The sequence below is a fragment of the Manacus candei genome, unplaced genomic scaffold (assembly GCF_025592945.1).
Source record: "Manacus candei isolate 608988 ecotype Guabito, Panama unplaced genomic scaffold, ASM2559294v1 h1tg000095l, whole genome shotgun sequence".
Lineage (NCBI taxonomy): Eukaryota > Metazoa > Chordata > Aves > Passeriformes > Pipridae > Manacus > Manacus candei.
In genome coordinates, this window is record NW_026138143.1 from 4,522,514 (window position 1) to 4,543,904 (window position 21,391).

The following is a 21,391-nucleotide window of genomic DNA, read 5'->3' on the forward strand; positions in this document are numbered from 1 at the left end:
GTGTTGAGCAGGTGCGTGACAGTATGTTCACCATCCACGTGAATCAAAGTGGTCAATATTTCCTGCTTGCTGAAGTAAAACCAGAGTGTTTTTGACACATTAATACTTCAAAATTATAGCAAGTTTAGTCAGGCTTAAAGGATTCACTTAAAGGATTTAACAAGATTATTTCTCATATAAAATAAATTAGTATTAGGAACATTAAAACCATATTCATTTGGTACTCAAATTTAGCTGCTTCTCCAAACCATATAAAAATGAATAAAGAAAATGTTGAAGAATACATACTTAACTTCATTTTAACATTTTCTACCTGCCACTTAATTTCCCAAGTTCCCAATACATTTCCATTAAATAGTCAATGCTAATGGCATGTCTAGATTATGAGTGCTTTTTTGGTTATCCATTCCCCTTCATATGCTTTCCCACTACTTTCTTAAAAAAAAAAAAAAAAAACAAAAAAACAATCACAGAATATTCTGAGCTGGAAAAAGCTACCTAGGGCAGCAACACCAAGTTGAAGGGCAGCTGCCAAAGCAGAATCTTTCAAAACAAAAATGCTCACCTCAAGGACTTGAGTTTACAGTGGAGACTGAGCAGTAAGGCTTTACATAAAGACTCCAGAATTGCAGAAAGATGGTGCAATTCATTATCACCCCAGTCACTTACTTGGAACACTCCCCCTGCCCCTCCTCTCTCTTCTCCTGCTCCCACACAAACTAACTCATCAGTTCAGATGTTTATGGGGATACCAGCTAAAAACAGTGGGATGCATTAAATGGAAGGACTTAATCTGGTAATTTTTTAAATTTCTAAATTATAACAAGAGGGCTTTTACAAGTGTATTAAGTCATAAGGGTGAGTAGAAGTAAGTTCACCTACAAATGCTTTAATTTAGTGTAAATATAGTCATGCTTTAAGAGTGAAGAGGACACTACTTGACAGGCTACATGCGCTGCTGTCTGCACAGGAAACAGGAACAAAGACTGCATGACCACAAAAACCAGGTAGGAAGTGAGCTATGTCCTTTCAGAGAGGAGAATATCTTACAAGAGGAAATGAATGCTAACAGTAGCACCAATTTTCTCTATGACTTTTCTTACTTACATGACAATTCTAAGCATTTATTCCAGTAATTGAAAAACACTATGCAAACCTAGCACAACTTCACACTTTTTCCCCCTAAGAATAACATGAAATACCTGTGCAAGGAACATGCTTTTACAGCTTTTAGCCTCACAAATTTAATTACAAACCTTAGCTTATTGGAAACATTACCTTTCTTTTTCCTTAAGAATAATTTGTACCTCCCACTGATTTAGAAAACTCTAATGGATAAAGGGGGGTATGGGGTTAAGAGAATTGTTTGCAGAATCTGAAAGTTAGCTCAAAAATGACTGTCTAGCACAAGAAAAGGATCATCATCCCTTTATTTAAATTACATTTAAAATTGATGTGCATGTTGAGCAAAACTGACATTACAAACGTGCACGTTGAACAACAACAAAACATTTAATAAAGGCAAGTCTAAATAAGAAAAACTCCTCCAATATTTCTTTCAAAATTCGGAAGTCTCTGTCCAGTTCAAAATTATTAGACCCATATCAATGCTATCTACAGAAGCTAAGTGTAATAGTTAGCAATTTTTACTGCCTAAGGAATATGCTTCAAAATTCCTTCATCATTCCCTTCAACAAGTTTTACTACTTTTGACCTATACAATAGAATAGGTTACTTATCCTCTCCTTCTAGTTTTGAAGGTATAACTTAAGAGTCTCTGATCAATTTAATCAGTTATAATGCCACGATAAAATGCTAGGCAACTAATTTCAGATATAGTCAATCTGTACCTAATACACCCTAGAAATGCAGTTCTCCCCCTCTACCACTAGATAGAAGTCTGATCAAGTTAAAAACTAAGCAGGGGTGCAAGATCACACAATAATTGAAAGAAATCAGAATGCCTATACTGGAATTGTCACTAGACAAAATATTACGTGCCAGGTGAATTAAAGTATGCTTACAAGGATCCATGAAATTTCCCATCTTCAATTTATCATTCAAATTCAAAGGGAGGCAGGAAGAACAGAAAGGAAAAATCCCGTTGCTTGAACTGTGAATCAGTTTCTCCTTCTAATGTGATCAAAAGACATATAGATAACAAACAGACCTGGCACTTGTGAACATCTATGTATTTTTAGCTGTTAGAATTCTATTTTTCTTGCTGTGTAATTAATGTGCAATCGTGTTTTCTGGTGTTTAGCTTGCTAATGTTTGACCAGCCAAAGCAAGCTTATATTTGAAAATAAGCATGATTTGCAGGCTATTAAGAAAATCCTGTTTGGAACTTTACATAACTAAGACTGACAAATTTGTATATTTATCTGAGGTAAGAGACAGAAAGAAAACATAAAATACAGTAATACAAACCCATGTCCTGAAGGAGCAATGAAGTATAAACAACACTGCACTCTATTATCTGGCATCTGACGCCTGTTCACTCGAGATTCTGCATTCAGGTAGTCCTCAAACTTACTGTCAATGTAGTCGATAACTGGCTGCCAGCTGTAGAGGTTACATGAATAAAAACCTGTAAGTTACATTATTTATGTAAAAAAAAAAAAATCTGTCTTGACTAAGAAGTAGATGTTCACAATTTCCCCATGGGTTGGCTTTTTGTTGTTACTGTTTTGTTTTTTTTTTTAAATTAGGATACTTCAACACTGCACTTTATGAGACTAGTTCCTCAACACAAAACTGAGTTACAAAGCTCTGAAGCTGTAAAGTGTGAGTTCACTGAAAAATCCCTTCAAACACAAACCCTTTCATTGTAATAGCATTAAACAGAATACTTAAGAACAGTAGCCAAAGGAATATGCTTCACTGATCACATCTTGTGATGACACAGAAGTCAGTTCTGCACACTGCATGTGTGGATAAAGAGCCAAATGCATCACCCAGTTTAAAGGGAAAAGCTGACAGTATTTCAGTCAAGTTATAAAGGTACTTGGAATTATAGTAGTTAAAACTTTTCAGCTAACTGAAAGTTTAAAAGTGTTAATCTTTTAACTGAATGTTGAAGCCTGCATTTAAAAATATGTCACAACGTATTATATCTCACACATACACAAAATGCAATTCAGAATTATCGTGAGAGAACATACAAAGAATTTCTTACCAATTACTATTATCCACAGCATCTCCAAATCCTGGTGTGTCAACTATTGTGAGTAGTAACTGAACACCACCCTCTTTGATTAAAACTTTTGACTGTTCAACCTGTAAAATGAAAAAGGTAAGATTAAATTTTCAGCAATTTAGTCACCTATCTGAAACACTGGGAAAAGCATTCAATGAATAAGAAGTCTGGCAAAGAATTGCTGACTCTTCTGCTTCAGAGGCATACTGGGTCTGTGTTTTGCTTATAAAATCCCAATATTTTTATAATAATTATTTTTTAAAAGAAAAAGGTCATTATTTAAATGAAGTCAGTGAACCCTTTTAAGTATACAGGATATCTTAGTATCTTAATTCCTGATTAAATAGGAAAAACCTTAACCAGGCATTAAACATGATGAAATTGCCAAGTTTAGTCACTTCTAAGAAAATGACATTTTCAAAACTGATCCTCCCACCAAGCACCTTAGACACATTTCTAGTCCTGTTAATGTATTTTTAAGAATACATTTATTCTTCAGCTAGCATAATGCTTGGGAATGGAGCAATTTACAGTGATGGTTTCCTGTTACAAACAGATTGATATTGGAAAGTAATACAATCTAGCTGCAATCTGCTGAACTAGACCTCATGTGACCATAATGGATTGGGTTCCTGTGAGCCCAAGTCACCGATGGAAACCTGGCTCAGAAGTCAACTGCATCAGCACAAGGCTGATGCAAGATCTGGGTGTGGGAATTCATGCCTCCAGTTGTGACCACCCATTTGCAGCACAGCTCAGTCACCTTGCAGTAAGCACATCAAACAGATTAAGCATGTCATGACAGAAAAAATCTAGGCTAAACAGCACATGGACTGCTACCTGCTTCCTACTAATATCTCAGTAATTATTGATAATGCCAACGTCAGGTGTATCTGCCTGAGAAAGTGCTGTATCACTGTTGTAACAGCCAGTGATGCACAGCAGTAAGAAATTACAAACTCACGTTAGCATGTTGGCTTCTTTCCAATTGCTCACACATTTAGTCATTGTTTTTTTCCTTGATACTAAAGTAATTTCTATTATATCACTAGTGACACTGTTTTCTAGATATGGATTCAGGAAATCAACTGTGAGCCATCTGTCTAGAGCCACACATGAGTTGGCACGCAGCGACGCCGTCTTGGTGCTCATTGCTTAACGTTTTTTAAGTCTCCCAAACCTTAATGGGGAAGAGAAAAAAAAGTTCTATTTAACTGGATGAACACCTGCAAGAACATTCACTAAGGAACTTTCAGAGAGAGTGGCAACTTGGATAATAAATCCTATCTGGATGGTCTCTTGACCAGTCCAAGATTTGAGAGAGATCCTATCAATGCTGCTTTAGCTCTTGCACATCCCTCATTGTCATATAAGTGAAACAGACTCACAGCCACACCTGCATATTATTGCAAACACTCTGCAATCGCTGCTTATGTGATGCAATGTAAATCCACAAGATACAGTGACACCCTGCAGAAAGACAAACTAAATCCCTCTTGCCCAAGTAAAACACTGAGTCTAATTCAGAGGAGACTATACACAAACACAGAAAACAGTACCTAACTGCAAAGAAGGCTTCATATTTAACCTCTAAGTATGCAGGATGCTATTTTTAACTATTCATCAGTAGGGATCCTACCCAAGTCAGATCAATCCCTTTCACTGTTAGTGCTCAAAAAACTGACTCAGCTACACTATGGCTGCCTATAGCAACCAATCATCATGAGTTGGCTCCTCACATAACAAAAAGACAGGAAAAAAAACATCAGTAAGGCAGATTCATAAAACAAGTCCCCAACACTGGGCTTCCAGAATGTTAGTCACAGAAGAATCCAGGTTGGGCTGGACTTCAAGGCCACCCAATTCAAGCTCCTACCTGAGCAGGCCTTATTGCAGGTTAGGAAGGTGAAAAAAAACCGCAACCAAACAAACATAAAAAACTCCCATGCACACAGCAGCCTAAGACACCACCAAGTTACTCTTTCACAACTCTTATCCTTCTAAAAGCATACAGTTCAAAGCCATGAGAACCTAGGAATACATGCAGTGCTTTAGAAACTTATGTTTTAATCGTGGTGAGTGTATTTCCCCCCTCCTCAAGAGTTCTATAGAGAAATTTTATTGTACACAATCAATGCCAGAACTCAAGACAGTAATCCCCAGCCACAGTCAACTCAGCCAAGAGTTTACTACTCACAAGCTTTAGCACACAGGAGATTAACTTCTGATTCCTTGCATTCTTTTTGCTATCTTGTATATAGTAAACACATAGCCCTCCTATCACCAAGCTCTCTGAAAGTATAAGAAATCCAAAACACTTGTAAAATACTGGAGATGATAATGTTAAGAGATGTATTCTTGCCAAGCACTACAAAGTATCAACTTTATTCTCCAGCCCAAAAATTCCCAGCAAGAACCATTAAATTATTATGCACTCATGAAGGAATGCTTTTACAGAAGAAGCAATTAATAAAATATTATCTTGAACCTATGTTTATAAAAAAGTAAAACAAAGGTCAAGAGATCCTCAGAAATGCCACACCAAACATTTTCCCTGATTCTGTATGCTTGTAAAATATAAGTGTGGCTGAATTTGTGAAACCACCTTCTGAAATATGGTCTGCAGTAACTGAATCTCTGCAGGCAGTGCTAATACCTCACTGGGTGGGGAGGATTTACATTTTTTCTTACTTTTCATAAGTTCACGTAGGTATCTTGCTATCAGAGTAGGGTTTTAAAAAATCTATAGAACAAGAAGCATGAGCTGATCAAATGAAATGTCCTGTGCTCGTGTTGTGGACAATCAGACCAAACCCATCATATACTTTAAATGCTAAGTTCTGCTGGTAGGAGACAGTAGATGAAGAACCTGCCATAAAGCCTCTGCAAAGTTGCATTTTTCTAACCCAAATGAATGTGCCCATATATGGTCAAAGGCACAGAAGGCAGCAACATCTGGAAAAGATCCAAAAAATCACTGTAAACTAGTGTAATTCACAGTTAAAGTATCCAACTGCATCCTATCATCTGATTTACAAGTATTCCCAAGAGATTCATGGAAAACATTAGTTCAAGTTTTGGAATTTAAAACTTTTTAAGAAAAGTCTCCTCCAAACAGCCATTTTCCCATGCACTCTGGTCAAGTGGGTCACACGGGTCTCCTTGGCAGTTACTACACAGCATTCACGACCTGATGTTTCTTACAGTTCAACTGCTTTTTAGCATACTCCACTTAATACAGTCAAACAATGATCGGAGAAAACACATTTCATACCCCTTCACTTCTGAGTAAGTTTTCTTTGAATTCATTTGACTTCAAATTACTTACTTTTAATTGTTTTTCTGTGTTTTCCATGAAATCAATACGAAGGACCTGCCTCAGAAAACAACTTCAAACTGCAATTGGCTTTCCAGCCCAAACCACAGCTCATATTTATTAAGGAGAGAGCCTCATACCATTCCTGGTCAATAAGTTATTCCCACCATATAAGAGCAGATGATTATTGCAACGAAGGTTTGAGGATGCTCTGTTGGTCTGTCTCATCTATACTCTACAAAATCCTTTCAATCCTCAACTTAAAAAGGTTTTCACTGGCAAAGAGTTCAAATCCAATGGATCCAAACAGCAGCTCCAACTGTTTATTCTTTGATTTGACTGGAAACACCTCCATATCATACACATCGTTAGTAGCACACACAATTTTCAAGGTTGTAGGGGGAAACAATTTTATCCCCACTTAAACATTGACCCTGACATAAGATAGTTTCAGTTTCCTTCTTAAAATGCTACACTTAATGATTTTTCATTCATCCTAAATAACTGAAAGCAACGTAATGTTGCACTGCAAGTATACTTAAAAAAATACTTAATAGATAAAGTAACCAGTAGTTTCTAAAGGGGAAGATGGTCTTTAAGTGTACTTCATCCCAATCATATTATTTTCTAAGTTATATTAGACCCCAATTCACTACTGAAAATAGTTTTGGCTAGCTCTCAGCCACCCTCAAGCTTTAGCCCATACAGTGGAAGTATGAAAAAATGCAATGGCTTTTCAACCTGGTCTCTGTTCAAGTCCTTTTCTTTATCCCTCTCCAGTGCCAAAAAAAAAATCATTAAGTGAAGCTTCCTGAAAAGGATGGTTTTTTTATTCAACAAGTAAATTAATAAAAATCAACCCCCCTCTGAAGGTCAGAATGAACAGATCATCTAACACAACATGCCACCTAATATAAGAAAGTACTTAACTCAAATTCCAGAAACTCCACACAGAATTTTTTTTTTTTTTACATTGATGCACCTTTAACTAGCTGAGTTACCTTTGAAAGATGTCCTGGTTGCTTTTTTTTAGCTTCTACTAAATCAATGTGTAATCATCAGTAATGAAATCCGACTACATCTCTCTTTCAACAAAAAGTCACCCTTCCACTTAGTTTTCCAACAGTCACTGATTGTTTCAGTACTAATCATATTATACCAAAGCTTAACTATTTGCAAACCTCTTCCATCCCACTTAATATCTCTTTGAACCAAGTACATAAATTCAACCCTGCTAGTTCAAATAATGGTCTGATGCCCCTGCTAATAAGCTTTTAAGTCCATTTTGTCGCAGTGCTATGGTTATACATTAAACTGATAAAATAGCCTAACAGACATTACTAAAGCTTAGAAAGTATTAATACATTGTTAATAGAACTCAGAATGTTCAAAAGCTTCCCTCCAAATGAAAAAAATTGTATTCTGCAATGAATGCATTCAAGCTTTGATGTTGAGCTAACTGACAAGCAATACCATTTAAACTTCCTAATATGAGTATAACTAACTTTTTCCTGGTACTGTGGTAATTATTCTGTGTTCTGAGACTGGGTTAAAAAAAGTCTTACTCAAAACCCCAGGCAAAAAAAATCCCAGAGGTCCCACAAAACAGTAAGTTCAGTGGATCACAGCATTGGAGCACAGTTATTTGATTCCACTCAATTAAAAAGCACTCTATTTACAACATCTGTTTAGCGCCTTGCCTACCCTCCTAACCCAACACAGGGCTTAATCACTTTATGACAACTCTGTCATTGCCCAATCACTTCAGCTACAGCTGAGGTGGTCTAAGACTATAATTTTGCAGTTGGAAGAACTCTGTTGAACAACAGCAGCAATGGTGAGCATCCCCAGTCCTCATCTGTACAAAGTCAGATTGTCACAAGTTACCTTCACCAAAATCTTAAACAAGGGCACATCAAGAGATATAAGCAAAGCTCGCACATCCTTATTCAGCTGCTCAGCTGTGGAGGCAGAAAATACACCACTGAAATGCAATGATTTCCTAAACTACCCATAATATTATTATTTCTTAGTATGAGGTAATTGCTATTTTTAATAACCTTTTTATAATACAAAGAGCATGCTCCTTTTCTTGAGAGAAAATATAATTATCAGTAACAAGTTATCACACAAAATGAACGGATCAACTTCAGTTTTCCAGTCTTTGACTAAATATTTCAGTTGCATCACTCACTCCCAGGAACATCTTTGCCTATGTAAGTCTTGTCCTTAAGGTCAGACAGGTTCCCCTTCCCCCAGTTCTGATATGTTTCAGAATAACAACTTTTAACAGGTATATGAGGTATCACAAAGGATACGGTCTGTAGAAGGCTCATGGATACTTGGTCCATGAGGTCCTTGCACTTCAGTCAAATCCTTTAATACACACAGTCTCTAAAAGCCTGCCTTAAACAGTCAGGGATTTTAACGCACATCTATCTAATTCTACAGATTTACTCAATATTTTCATTGATAATAAACACTACATTTTCAAACAGGACTGCACATATGTGTTTTCTAATGTACAGGCAGCACACAAAGCCCTGCAGGACTCCTGCATTTCAACAGGCCACAAGTTTGAGAACCTGGAAATTTTGTTGCTAAGATGCACTGAGAGACACATTGAATATTTCTTAGTGGTTCACATCATATCTGGATGTATTTTGAAATATAGGTGCTTATGTAACAACTGTATCTCCTTACATTACTAGATTGCAAATCACATTGTTCAAGCTGTATCTTCCCCCCCCACCCCAAGACATACCTGTACAGTCTTTTTAATTCTGTGGGAAGGACCTGGATACTCTGGAGAATACAGTTCTGTTAAGAATAATGAGTTGATTAATGTTGATTTTCCCAGTCCAGATTCACCTAGAAGAAAACAGAACAGTTTCAGTAAAAACAGGAGTATCACATTAAGTATAAACATTTAGATCTACATTCCAAACACTCTCGAAACATAGTACCTGAAAACATGCACTGTACTCTAGGGCTTTGAGAATCTTTTCCAATTTCATCTTTTCCAATTTCAAGGAAAACCCTTTAAATCCAACTGTCCTATTCTACAGACATTAATTTTTCCGATCACATTAAGTACTGAATGCACTTAGCACTATGCTCCCACTACAACACAGAGAGATGATATTACATTAAATTTTGTAAACAAGATGATATGGCTTCTTACCATAATGCCAAAGCAGATTAAGTTATCTCCTTTATTTCAAATATTATTTGACGGTCTTATTGTCAGGGAGGGGAAAAAAGAAAGGGGAACAGTTAGGAGGTGGGGGGAGGGAGAAAGACTGAGATTAGTTTGGTCTAACTACTAAACCCACAAGAGATAAAATGAAATTTCAAACTATGTGGTTTGCCTGGGATTTTGAGTTTTGTTGGGGTATGGAAGGGAGAGCGGATTTTGGGTTTTTTCACAATTTGTTCATGAGCAACAATAAGTCACAGGCTTGCTAAAGAATCTGGAGACACTACTGTCATGAAAATCCAAGCAAATACAGTTACAATTCCCATAGCAAAGATTATCCTCCATTTACAGCTCTACAGAGACAAGGTCAGATCAACTACTTATTACAGTATTTTAAAAGACAAGTCTTTTGCTTAGTTTTTTACTGTAAAGAAACTACTTCAACACAACAATTCACACTAGTACAAGAACTAAGGAAAAAAAAAAGGTATAAAAACATTATGCTTTCTTTCTTTTTAAGTTTCATATGCAGTCTGTCAGTACATTGACCTAAATAGAAACTGTCAAACAGAACTTTGCTTTTAAACTAACGAATTTGGAGGCTAAGTCCATACTTTCACTGAGGGAGGAGGATGGGCTGCACTGCTCCCACACTTGAAAAAAAGAAATCTAACACACTAATCGCTCCATCCCCAACAAATATTGTGTTGATTTAGAGACTAAGAAAGCTTCAAAACTTGTCTTGAGGTAAATGCCCTGGGTTATGGCTAGAGAGTTACAAACCAGAAACCATTTACGAACCTCAGCAGAGAAGCCCCTGTCTCCACTGTAATAGCTGTCTCCAGTTCATACAGCAACTAGCTTATACACATCAAGCCATCTCGATTACAGCAGTGTGGCACAAAGTCTGTGCAGCACCGAACAGAGCAATCTGATTAACTATACTGTAAACGGATTAGCAGCTGATGAAACACTGCAACCAGAGCTCCTGCCGGCTGTCTACGCTATTAGCAGTGCTTGTTCTTGAAACCCCACCCTCTTCGACAGATGAACTAACCCACGCTGAGAGCAGGGGCTGGCTACAGCCAGGAAGATGGGCTGTAGCAGCCAAGGAAAAAGGAGATACTCCTGTTATGGTCTCAAATTAGCAATGCAGGGAACACTAACCCCAACAGGACGGCTTCATGTAAGCCAGAAGGGACATGCCTGCCGACAAGCATTTCATCACTACCCTACATATTTTGCCCTTTTCTGTGGTCAGATGCACACTCATGAATTATGCAGTAAACCCAGTGCCTCAAAGGGTCTGGTTGTAAAGGACACACCTTTTCTACTCTGCAAGACCTTTAAGGTCAGGGTCAGCTGCAGCCAAGAGGCTTCCCTAAGTTTGCAACAGAAAGAAGCTTCTGAAAAGCACAACTTTATAATCTTAAAGATGCAGCCATTTTGAAGCTTAACCTTCTCCATATCGCAACCTTGCTCAAGACGTACATATCATTCCAGTTAAACTGAAGGGTTTTATTCACCCTACTTAAGACCTCAAGAAGGTGGTTCTGACTTCACAAGGTACAATTCATATCGTTTCAGTGAACTTTGCTTTTTAAATTGACCATAATCTTGCAAAAGGTTGTCTACTACAATATTGAAGAAAGATCTGTGCATCAGATTCTACTTCAATATACAAAAATAATTGTCCCTTCTCCCTTCTATTAGGGTTATTGCTGATCTTAACATGCTAAAGAATTTAAAGTGGGAAAACGTTGAGAACTACTTCTCCTGAAAATCAGTGCTTGTCAAGTTGCTATTGAAATTCAACATATGGAAATAAGATTTTCAGCTTTGAAAGAATGTGATGGAAAATCAGTAGCTTGCCCTAGTTGGCTCCTGCAGCTGTGGCACTCCATACTAAGCAGTCCCTGAACTGCTGAACATTACACCCCAAGAGATTCAGGGTTTGCTCCCCTACTCACCCTTCACTACCCTGAGGGTTGCAAGGATGTGAAGACACTTTTGAGTTGAAATTAGTGAAAAGACAAGTACGCCATGGATATGTCTGCACCACTTTGTTCCCAAGGGTGCCCAGTCGCCTCCTAGACACTTCTGCCTATGCTAACTTTAATCAGCCGATGCAGATTATAACACTTTAAACTGCTTAACTGCTACGAGTAATTGAGGCATTAGATGTAAGAGTTTTCATCAATACACCAACCCTAGATGCAGTTGTGCCTTAGAACACATAAGGGTCAACACCTAAGATGGTAATAAAAGGCTATAAAATTAAATTAAACAATTACACTGAAATTGTAGGTAAAAAGCAGAACTGGAACATTCGGTATTATTACTATGGTGAGTAACGCTGCTTCCACTGTAATAAAACAGGAATTTCTCTGCTGACTACAGTGAAAGTAGAATTAAAGAAACCAAGTGTATCAATTCTAGCAGTGAACAATTCTAGCTGCCTTTTTGGGCATATTAAAATATTCTGAACTTTGCTAGAAATATGGTAAGAAGGAGAAAAAAAAAAATCACACCCAAAACAAATCAAAACAAACGATCACCAACACCCCCCCCCTAATTCCCAACCAAACAAACACAAACATGAAAAGAAAATCCCCAAACAAACCAAAAACCACAAACACAACCCTCTGTCCTCCCCACACACAACCTTGCTCAACCCAAATTCCCCTGAAAGGATTCCCTTCTGGAAAGGCTGAGAAATCACCTTCTAGGCTGTGAATATGATTAACAAAACCAGAAGGGAGAAGGGAAAATAAGTGAAATTTAATTTGCCTTAACACAAACAAAAAAATACATCCCAAATGAAACGCATCTCCCCACTTTCAGTAAACATTTCTGATGAGATTTTGCCCTTTGACCATGAACTGGCAAAAAGATGCAATGTAATAGAACCTCTTCAGCAGTAATAACTTCTAATCACTCAATGCATCATGTTGCACTTAGATCTAGCTGCCTAATTTAGAGTGAATGATTTTTAGAAATATCCTATGCTGTGTTTTAAAAAGAAAAAAAAGACAAACTTTTATTTTGCAGGGTAATCCTGAATCCAAAAGGTTAATTTTTTTTAGTATCCAGGTACTGCTTTTACCTTGCCCTTGATCTCCCACTTAATGTTTCACATAGGCTTCAAGTCCATCTGAATAAATAGTGTTCTTTTTCTTCATTATTTTGTGTCTCATGTTTATCAGCAACTTAAGTGTTTCAAAATGTTAACATTTTATCAAGTTGTTTTTATAGTCACATTCAAATACATGGAGTTGGCCACTCTTATTGGTAGAAATGAGCACGTACATTTACGAACATACTTCTGTCAGTCTTGGGAAGGAAAATCTTTTGTCAGCCCTTACAGGACTAGCAAAAGTTCCAACCCTTCTCAAGTCCATGGATTTCTAAATGGCTGTACAAATTCTGGAACTTTGCTTATACATTTAGGTTAACAATTACCTGTTGAGCATTAGCATCTTTATACAGATGGCCCACAGCACATCATTTAAAATTAACCCTGGATAGCAAGATTTCTTCTTCTGTGAACAAAACTCTTTTTTCCTACACAAATGAGACAAGCTTGCAACAGGAAAAGGGAGATCAAGGAAGGAAAAAAGTAACACCAACACATTCAGTTTTCTCCTTTATGTCTCAAGCATACTTCTGGGGATCAAAAGAGACCACTGGCAACCACTAAAATGGTTTGAAAACCATGGTAATAGTCTCCAGAATAATACTAAGGCAAGTACATATGGGGAATTAACAATTAAAAAATTGGAACAATGACATACAATCCATGTGAATGGAGGACAGCAGTGCTCAGGCAAAAAAAATAAATAACTAGCTCAGGTTCTTCTCAACTGAGCTACATAAATCTTTCACCTTCATTTCTAAATCACTCCCTGTAAATGAACTAGAAATCCTTATCTGTGAAAACCAGTTAGAAAATCTACTCACAGCTAACTTGGTTTGGTTTTTTCCAGTTCAACTTCTATTCTTATGACTTTAGAAGAAATTCGGACTGCCAGAATCTCCTCTGCATGATAAGAGAACTGAACTGTAATCCTTAATCTTAATGATGCTTTTTTCACTGTTCATTGCTGTGGCACATAGACAATGTAGCATATTTCAACCTCCTCCAACTGTTCATTTTCTGCCATTCATACTCAAATATTTCCCATGTAAGTGGACAGGAAGTCCAGTCCAACCCAGCTTACAGCTTTATGTATAACTTCTGTTGCTGCTATTTCCTGATTCATATATTACTTTTCTTGATAATGCATGACACTATGTCTTCTAGCTACCACATCATTCTGGAAATCCAGAATCAGTTTTCTTCTATATTTTTAGGATCTTGTTTTCTAAAATCCAAGCCCTGAAGCATGACTTACATTCTTAGATTTATGACTCCATGTGAGAGTTCATCAAACATATCAAATGATCAAGGTGACTAACCAGTATTGAACATTTGTCAGTGTGCTCTCTGCATGTTTTACTTCCTACTTCTTCACTATAAGTTACTCTTGAAGAAATCACCAGAAGTTTTTCTATTCTTCACCAACAATTACTTGTCTCTCTACCAGGGAAAGAGTATTTCACGCTTATGCCCTGTGAGACAACTGCACCACTGGGAACACGACCACTTGTGTTATCTGTACACAGGAATTTCAAGATGCTTTCCCGAGCTCCATGTGGGAGTACAAGACTGCCAAAGAACCACTCATCTGCAAGGAAAAGACTTCTGATGATCACAGAAACCAAGACTCCAGTTAAATGGCTCAAAGTGGTATGCTCCGTGTATTGTCACCAAGAAAAGGAACCAGACTTTGTCACTGTATCTATTAACTGGAAACTGTAGGAACTGCAGATTCAGAAGATGCTAACTCTCTTGAGAGAAGGTAACTCATCCTAGTGGGACTTGCAGCTTATTATAGACACAGGTTTTCTACAAATTGCACAATTTTTTGGAAAGTTTCCACTGCATTCTAAGTAGTAATCTGTATTTAGAGTTCCTTGGTACTGCAGTTGCTTCGCTTCTTTTTCAGAATGAAGACATCCAACAATATGTTTCTTCTGTGATGAAGTGCATTTGATAGCCCTGAAGAGTTATTACAAAAGGATCAAATTCAACTGAAAAATGCAGTACTTCCCCACAACCTACATATACAGAATGTTTACATCAAAGCATATTTTATTTTTAGCTAGAGAGTTAGGGTTTTTATTGACTTTTTCTATTTTATAAATTCTAATTATTGTGACAGTTGCTGCTTAAAATATAATTCCATTAGTTTGATGCTGATGACGCAAAGAGGGGTAAAAAGCTTGTCAAAAGACATAAAAAATAATGCATTTCAGCTTCTTTCATCCTTGTACAACTCACAGTTTATGTGCATGACAGCACCTGCAGCTTTATGCAAATGTGCAATGGCTTTGATGGTACTGCAACACACACTTTTTTGCTTTTATACAGAAGGGAAGCTACATAAATAATCAAAGAGCCTGAACTACACTGAATGGTATGAAGGAACCATCCTCTTGCCGAGGGGGAATGATTCTCTGCCATGTCATTATAGACAACCACAAAAACAGAGACTATAAGATGTTTTTAATTTTATGTCTGATTTTAGAAGCCTTTGTAAAGGCTAGTTCCTGTCTTCAGTGCTTTACTAAAAACAAGCCAACATTTCAATAAACATGTAAGAACATCCAAATGAAACCCATCAGGAGGAGGTAGGAGCAGGACCATGCTGCTCCCACATATCTAATCTTCCATGTAGGATGGTGTCATATGAAATCTTGCAAAAAGATCAACTTTGTATTTTCTAGACATCTATAAAGGGAAGAAAGCCAAAGCTCCACCATTTCACAACTTGAATCTAAAGCATAAATTATGGAAGCAACATATGTTAGAGCCACAAAGCTGCTCCTAGCAGAACAGAGTAACAGGGAAGTCTAGCAGCAATAAATTCACTTCTGCCTATCAGCAACTGCATCAACAAAATTTCTGCATTCAGGATACAGTAAGGCAATCAATTTTCTTACAGTGAAATTTAAAGTGCAATAACTGAGGACAGACTCTTGGCATATCATTCTTGTCATCGATGACATTTAAACAGTTCAGAAAAGCCATTAGCAGGGAAGGGAAGTATTCAGAAGAATACTGCAACAGATCATGCATAACATTTTCCAAGTACTATTGTTTCTCCTCAAAGCAGAAGCAAGACAGATCAAAACTGACAGATCAAAACAGCCATGAAACAATGACTTAACTTCACAGGTGAAATTTTGGCTACTGACAAGAGAAATGGTTCCCTACACCCAATCCAACTCTTGCACTAGAATTCATAATGCAGCACTGTGAGACACAAAGTGATCCAGCAATCTAGAGCTCTAGGGGCTTCAGGATGGGAAAATGAGGGAAAGACACCACCAGAGATGAGGAAAGTCAAATACTCTCCCTTCTCTTTGAAAAGCAGTGCAAGTGTAAAAACCTGCATTTAAAGCTAGACCTCTTCTCTGTCACAAAAGAATCACCAATAATTCATAAGTCAAAGAATTTGTGGCACTTATGACAAAAGTCACAATTTCTCTAATTGCATATACAGGCTTTGCTCTTGATAAACAGCATGTCTGCAAAGTAGCCACTTAAAATAGAACATGTTACCTAACTTAACATGAGGCAAATAAAGCAATTTTTCAGCATTTTAGAAATAAAGTTTTCTTCCAGTAAAACCAAGGAACCAAGCCCACTTTGTTTTTAGTTGTTAAACATTGCTACAGATGAAAAAAAAATCCCATGGCATTGGTCCACTCGCATCTAGTACCAAAACCAGCTGAAATGCAACAAGCTGGGCTTCAGTATCCAAGCTTGCATGGAATTACAAGCCCACAATTAGCAGCTGCGGTCCAGGCTTGCCAAAGCTTACCTTGCTTTGTTTTCTACGTTAGGTGAAATAAAACTCCTGTGTCTGATTAAGCTGTAGCCATACTGCAATGCAGTTTCAGAGACATTACAAATAACAAGAAGTTGTCAAAACTGACCTACATGGAAAATCTGAATGCACAAGCTCTCTGTGAAATAACTGGGTTAAAGAATTCAACTGGAAGTGACAGAAGCTACAGGGCTCCAGGACAACAGATCTTCTATGGTTAAACCTTGTAACCAGGATATACCTCGAATTTTTACAGGCTTTGACAAAGCCAGAACAGAGAGCCTTCACAAGAGAAGAAAAAAACCCACATGGCTTCAAAAATCAAAGCAAGAGGAACAAAAAACTGTTGTGAAAAATCCTAAAGAAGGACGTGCTGCTCAAGGCCAAGAAAGCAAACATCTGAGACCAACACTTGGAAGAATTATGCATCTAGGGAAAGCTGCAGAGCTGGACTTACTCTCTGGAGGCAAATACAGGGATAAATATAATTGATTAAATTCCCTGATTATATGAATTCTTAAGAAAAAAATTAAGAGAAAGATAGTAGGAAAACAAAACTTTTTATCTCTACATTACTGTTGACAACCAATTGTACAGCATTTCCAGTACATAATTTCTAACATTTGCTGACTAAAGAATGAAAGGTGTATTAATGAGCAGATCACAGATTAGTCACAGTAGGAGCTTTCACTACTTAGACAGAAACAAAACCCACACAGGGTTCTGAGATGCTAATGAGAAAATAAGAAAGAGTGATTGGGTTTACTTAAAGACTAAAATACTTGGTACAGATACAGAGTCAACATCTCTGAGACTGTATAGCTTGCCTTTTACTTAAGAACAAGAAGTACTACACATCAACTTGAGCAAAAGGAGAGAAAGGTGAAGTACTTTAGGCAGCATGTTACTCAAAACCCCACTCAACTGATACATCTGAGGCATGAATATCACAAAAAATTCCAAAAGCACAAAAAATAAAATTTTTATTTACATGGAACCTAATGACTCTCCACAGAAGAATACAAAGAGCACTTAGATATGATTTAATCAACACTGCATCAGCTCTTCTCTTGAAAATTAACACAGAAACAGAATAAAAACTACTGGAAATAACTGTTGAGTGTTCTCACAATATCCCAGGTGAGACATCCTGCTATTAAGCAAATCCACAAAAATTTGTCAGAGGACTGAACTTAAAGGATTTCTAGTGCTAGTCAAAATTTCTTTCAATACCTTATACCTTGCCTCTTGATGCCTTCTCTCCTTAATGTCCTTGGAAACACTTTTTCTTGCAGGGAGCACAAAGGAAACTATGTTATGACAGAACTCTTAACTGGTACAAGTGGCAAGAGAAAGATACAGATAAACTAGACAGAATTCTGCAACCCTACCTCAGTGATATGATTTTTGGGGTAATAAGGAATGAAAAGTTAGGGCAATGTTATTTGCAAGTTAGGATAATTCCGCTTCTTAATATTTGGTCTAGTGTTAGCCAAACAAGGAGGAAGAGCATTGCAGGGATGTGCTCTCCTGGATACACCGCTGCCAATTCTAAGCAACCTTGGCAAGATACACAAATCTGATTCCTCAATTACTTGGGGGTGGTTACATGGTTTTGTTTCCATAAGACAGCTTCCACTGGAGTCGTAAAAATGGGTATTTTCTCTCTAAAAAAGGTCGAGGTAGGTTGGAATAAGCTCATGTTGTCAAGTCTACACCCTTTTTAATATGGTAAGAACTGTTTTATTTAAATGCCAAGCCACTGCTTCCAAAACGCAGCCACCACTATTCAGTTTTCTAGTAATTGCTTAGAAGAAAACTGAGCTGCTTTTGTAGCCAACAACAGAAGCAGACATTCAGAAAGCTGAAAGGAAGTGGACAGGTCTGAAGATAAGGTGATATCCTAAGACCTGTTTAGCGTGCTTGCTATGTTGTGCAGCAGATGAGCCTGAAGGACAGACACAGGAGGTGGACCAGGACTCCTGGAATTCCTGCCAGCTACAGAGGACAGAGCACAGAGCCAAGAATTCAGAATCTGGTAAGTCATAGGCTTGTCCTTTACCAAAGGTGAGGATGATATGCATTGTGAGTTTAGTTAAAAGAAATGTAAAACAATTCTTAGAATATTTTTGCACATAAAATCTTAAATCATTCAGTCAAATGCAATTAAAAAAAACCAACAAACCAAACAACAAACAAACAACAAAAAAACCCCACACCACCAAAAACCCTGACTTGGTAAGCAAGTGAAAATCTGACATGCTCTTTTTTGTCTCAATGCCTGCTGAGTTGCAGCTTTTGGTTTCTGCTCTTCCTGGCACTGAGGTAGCAGAAAAGTGGTGAATAAATACTTGTCAACAGTCAGCTTCCTCTAAATAAGCAACTTTAAATAAATTCCACGCTTTTTCAGCAGTTATGTCTCCAAGACATAAAACAGAGAAATCTTGCAATTCTCCTCCACTGTAGTGTAATGGTGTCTCTTTAAATTAGCCTTTCTCACACAAAATATCACAAAATCTCACCTCATCTTCTATTTCAATATTTATGCTACTCTAAGGCTGAGTTTCACTGTGGACTTCAAAGTTTCTTGCTTTTATAGTTCTAGAAGCACATGAAACAGTCTAATTTCTACATTCCCCAAGTTCGAATACAAGGATACTACTTTTGCAGTACCATGGTTTTTCATTTTATCTGAACTTCAAAATCTGAATTGAAGAACTCTAATGTTGTTCTCCCACAGCAGAAATCTTCCCACTCCTTATGTGTCATCTTTAAAAATTCATCTTTAAAAATTACCATATTCCTATTCAAGTTTGTTGTTCAAAGTGATATATTATATACATGTTCCTCCTGAAATAGTAATTCTACTAATTAGACTATAAAGAAAAATTAAGGTTGGGTAATGCATGGAAGGCCAAGTAAGACACATCTGATTAACGTGTACTTAGTTATTCACAGTTCAGCATATGTGAAAACTCCCCATTTGATAAAAACTTTGGGAGTCGCTTGAAAACGCATACAAATAAGATTTCCATACCTCACGAATGTTTCATTTGGAAACACACATCCTGCTTTGGAAACACACAACTAATTTAAAGCCAAGACTGTGCTAAAGGATGTATCACTTACAAACATTTAAGTTGCACTTTTAAAACAAGGAACAAATACTTGCCTTCATCCTACACCACACTGGGTAGCAGCTGCAACAACCAGTGCTTTAAAAAGAGTGTCAACTCAAAAGCACATTGCCAAAGAGCTATGTATATGCACTAACATCACCTGATCTCATGCATGACTTCAGTTGATTAGTGCTGTGTGTTTTGTTCTTCCCCTGAGCTCTCAGAAATTTCAGATACATACAGAATTCACAAAATACAATATTTAAACATATATTTAGGAATATGTTTTAATTGTTTCCTATAAGACTGACTTGTGCATAGCCTCATTTAGTATTTTTAGTAGGAAGGTATCCAACTACAGTAGTCAAAATTCTTCAAGGAGAAGTATCTCAGACATAAACAGAGATCCTTTATTACAACCACAACATTATATAGTTAGTCAAGACCAAACATTAGGCCAACGCAACCAAGGCTCATTTTGACAACTTTCTGAAACAAATGCCTCACAACTGCTATATCCACCAGTACTGCTACTGAAAACAAAATTAAATCCCAGCCTACAAACCACCCCTTCCTTTGCAATGACACGAGATTTTCCTTTTGCTATGCTGCAAATGGACATAAGACTAACCTTCCTTGCAGCTCCCAGAAAATACTCCAGCTGGATTTGCACACTAATCCAATTTGGACCAAGAGCTATTATTCTTTCAGCAGCAGCAGCACAGACTTATACCAGGTTAAAATCTGAACTTCAGCCTGGAGGAACAGCTGCTACTGTTGGATCACAGTTTTTCCTAATTAAATCAGAAGGACACTTTATGAATGCCACTGAGGACATTTTGCTTTTTCAAGTACTTAAAAACCATGAAGAGTCATTTCCGTCCTCTTATGTCATGTACACCCCCTACATCAACCAAATTTTCCCATCCAAGCATCTTTAAAAATGGTTGTCCACTATATTAATAAACAGCGTGAAAAGAGAATTCTAGCATCTGTAAAAAACACAAAAGATTCAGGGGAAAAAAAAAGAAAAAGCTCTACAGAAAAACTAGTCAAAAAGGCTGACCACACATGGAATGCAGAGTTTAATTTTTTCCACTTTCACTTTGTTCTGCTTTTCATTAAACAAGAAAACCTTTAAAGTTTTTGGTTGGTTTTTTCGGGTTTTTGTTGTTGTTGTTTCAGGGTTTTTTGTTTGTTTAGGGGTCTTTTGGGGGTTTTTTTGTTTGCTTGGGGTTTGGTTTTGGGGTTTTTTGCAACAAAAAGTACTCATTTTCCTAAAAGTCACCATAACCTGCTCTGAGAAAAGCAGCCGAGAGGCACATGACACTGAAAAGAAAATACACAGTCAAGTTTTATTGTTTTTGAAGATGTGCAGTTATTGAAAATCTAGAAGAAAATGAGAGAAACTCCAACCTTGAAATAAACAAGTCTAACAGCTAACCCAATGCCACAATAAAAAAATTATTTTCTGCACAGTGTTTTATCCATTAACATCTGTGATGCTAATCATCCTTGCCATGTTCTGATGAGAAGCCTCTCAAAGGAACCAGTCCTCTTGGAGACAGCAGCTCTGGCTGTTTTCCAGTGGTAACTTTATGCTAGTCACATTACAGATCTACC

At 37.2% G+C, this 21,391-nt stretch overlaps 1 protein-coding gene across 1 annotated transcript in view; it reads right to left on the minus strand.

Annotated features, from left to right (window-relative positions):
• Positions 1-21,391, minus strand: part of SEPTIN7 (septin 7) — a gene marked incomplete at its 5' end in the record, with an annotated part of 63,201 nt that overhangs the window by 17,068 nt on the left and 24,742 nt on the right. Inside the window, 3 exons of the mRNA XM_051768537.1 lie at positions 2,431-2,565; positions 3,179-3,279; positions 9,280-9,386. Coding sequence (XP_051624497.1) covers positions 2,431-2,565; positions 3,179-3,279; positions 9,280-9,386 — 343 coding nt within the window. The remainder of the gene's footprint in view (positions 1-2,430; positions 2,566-3,178; positions 3,280-9,279; positions 9,387-21,391) is intronic.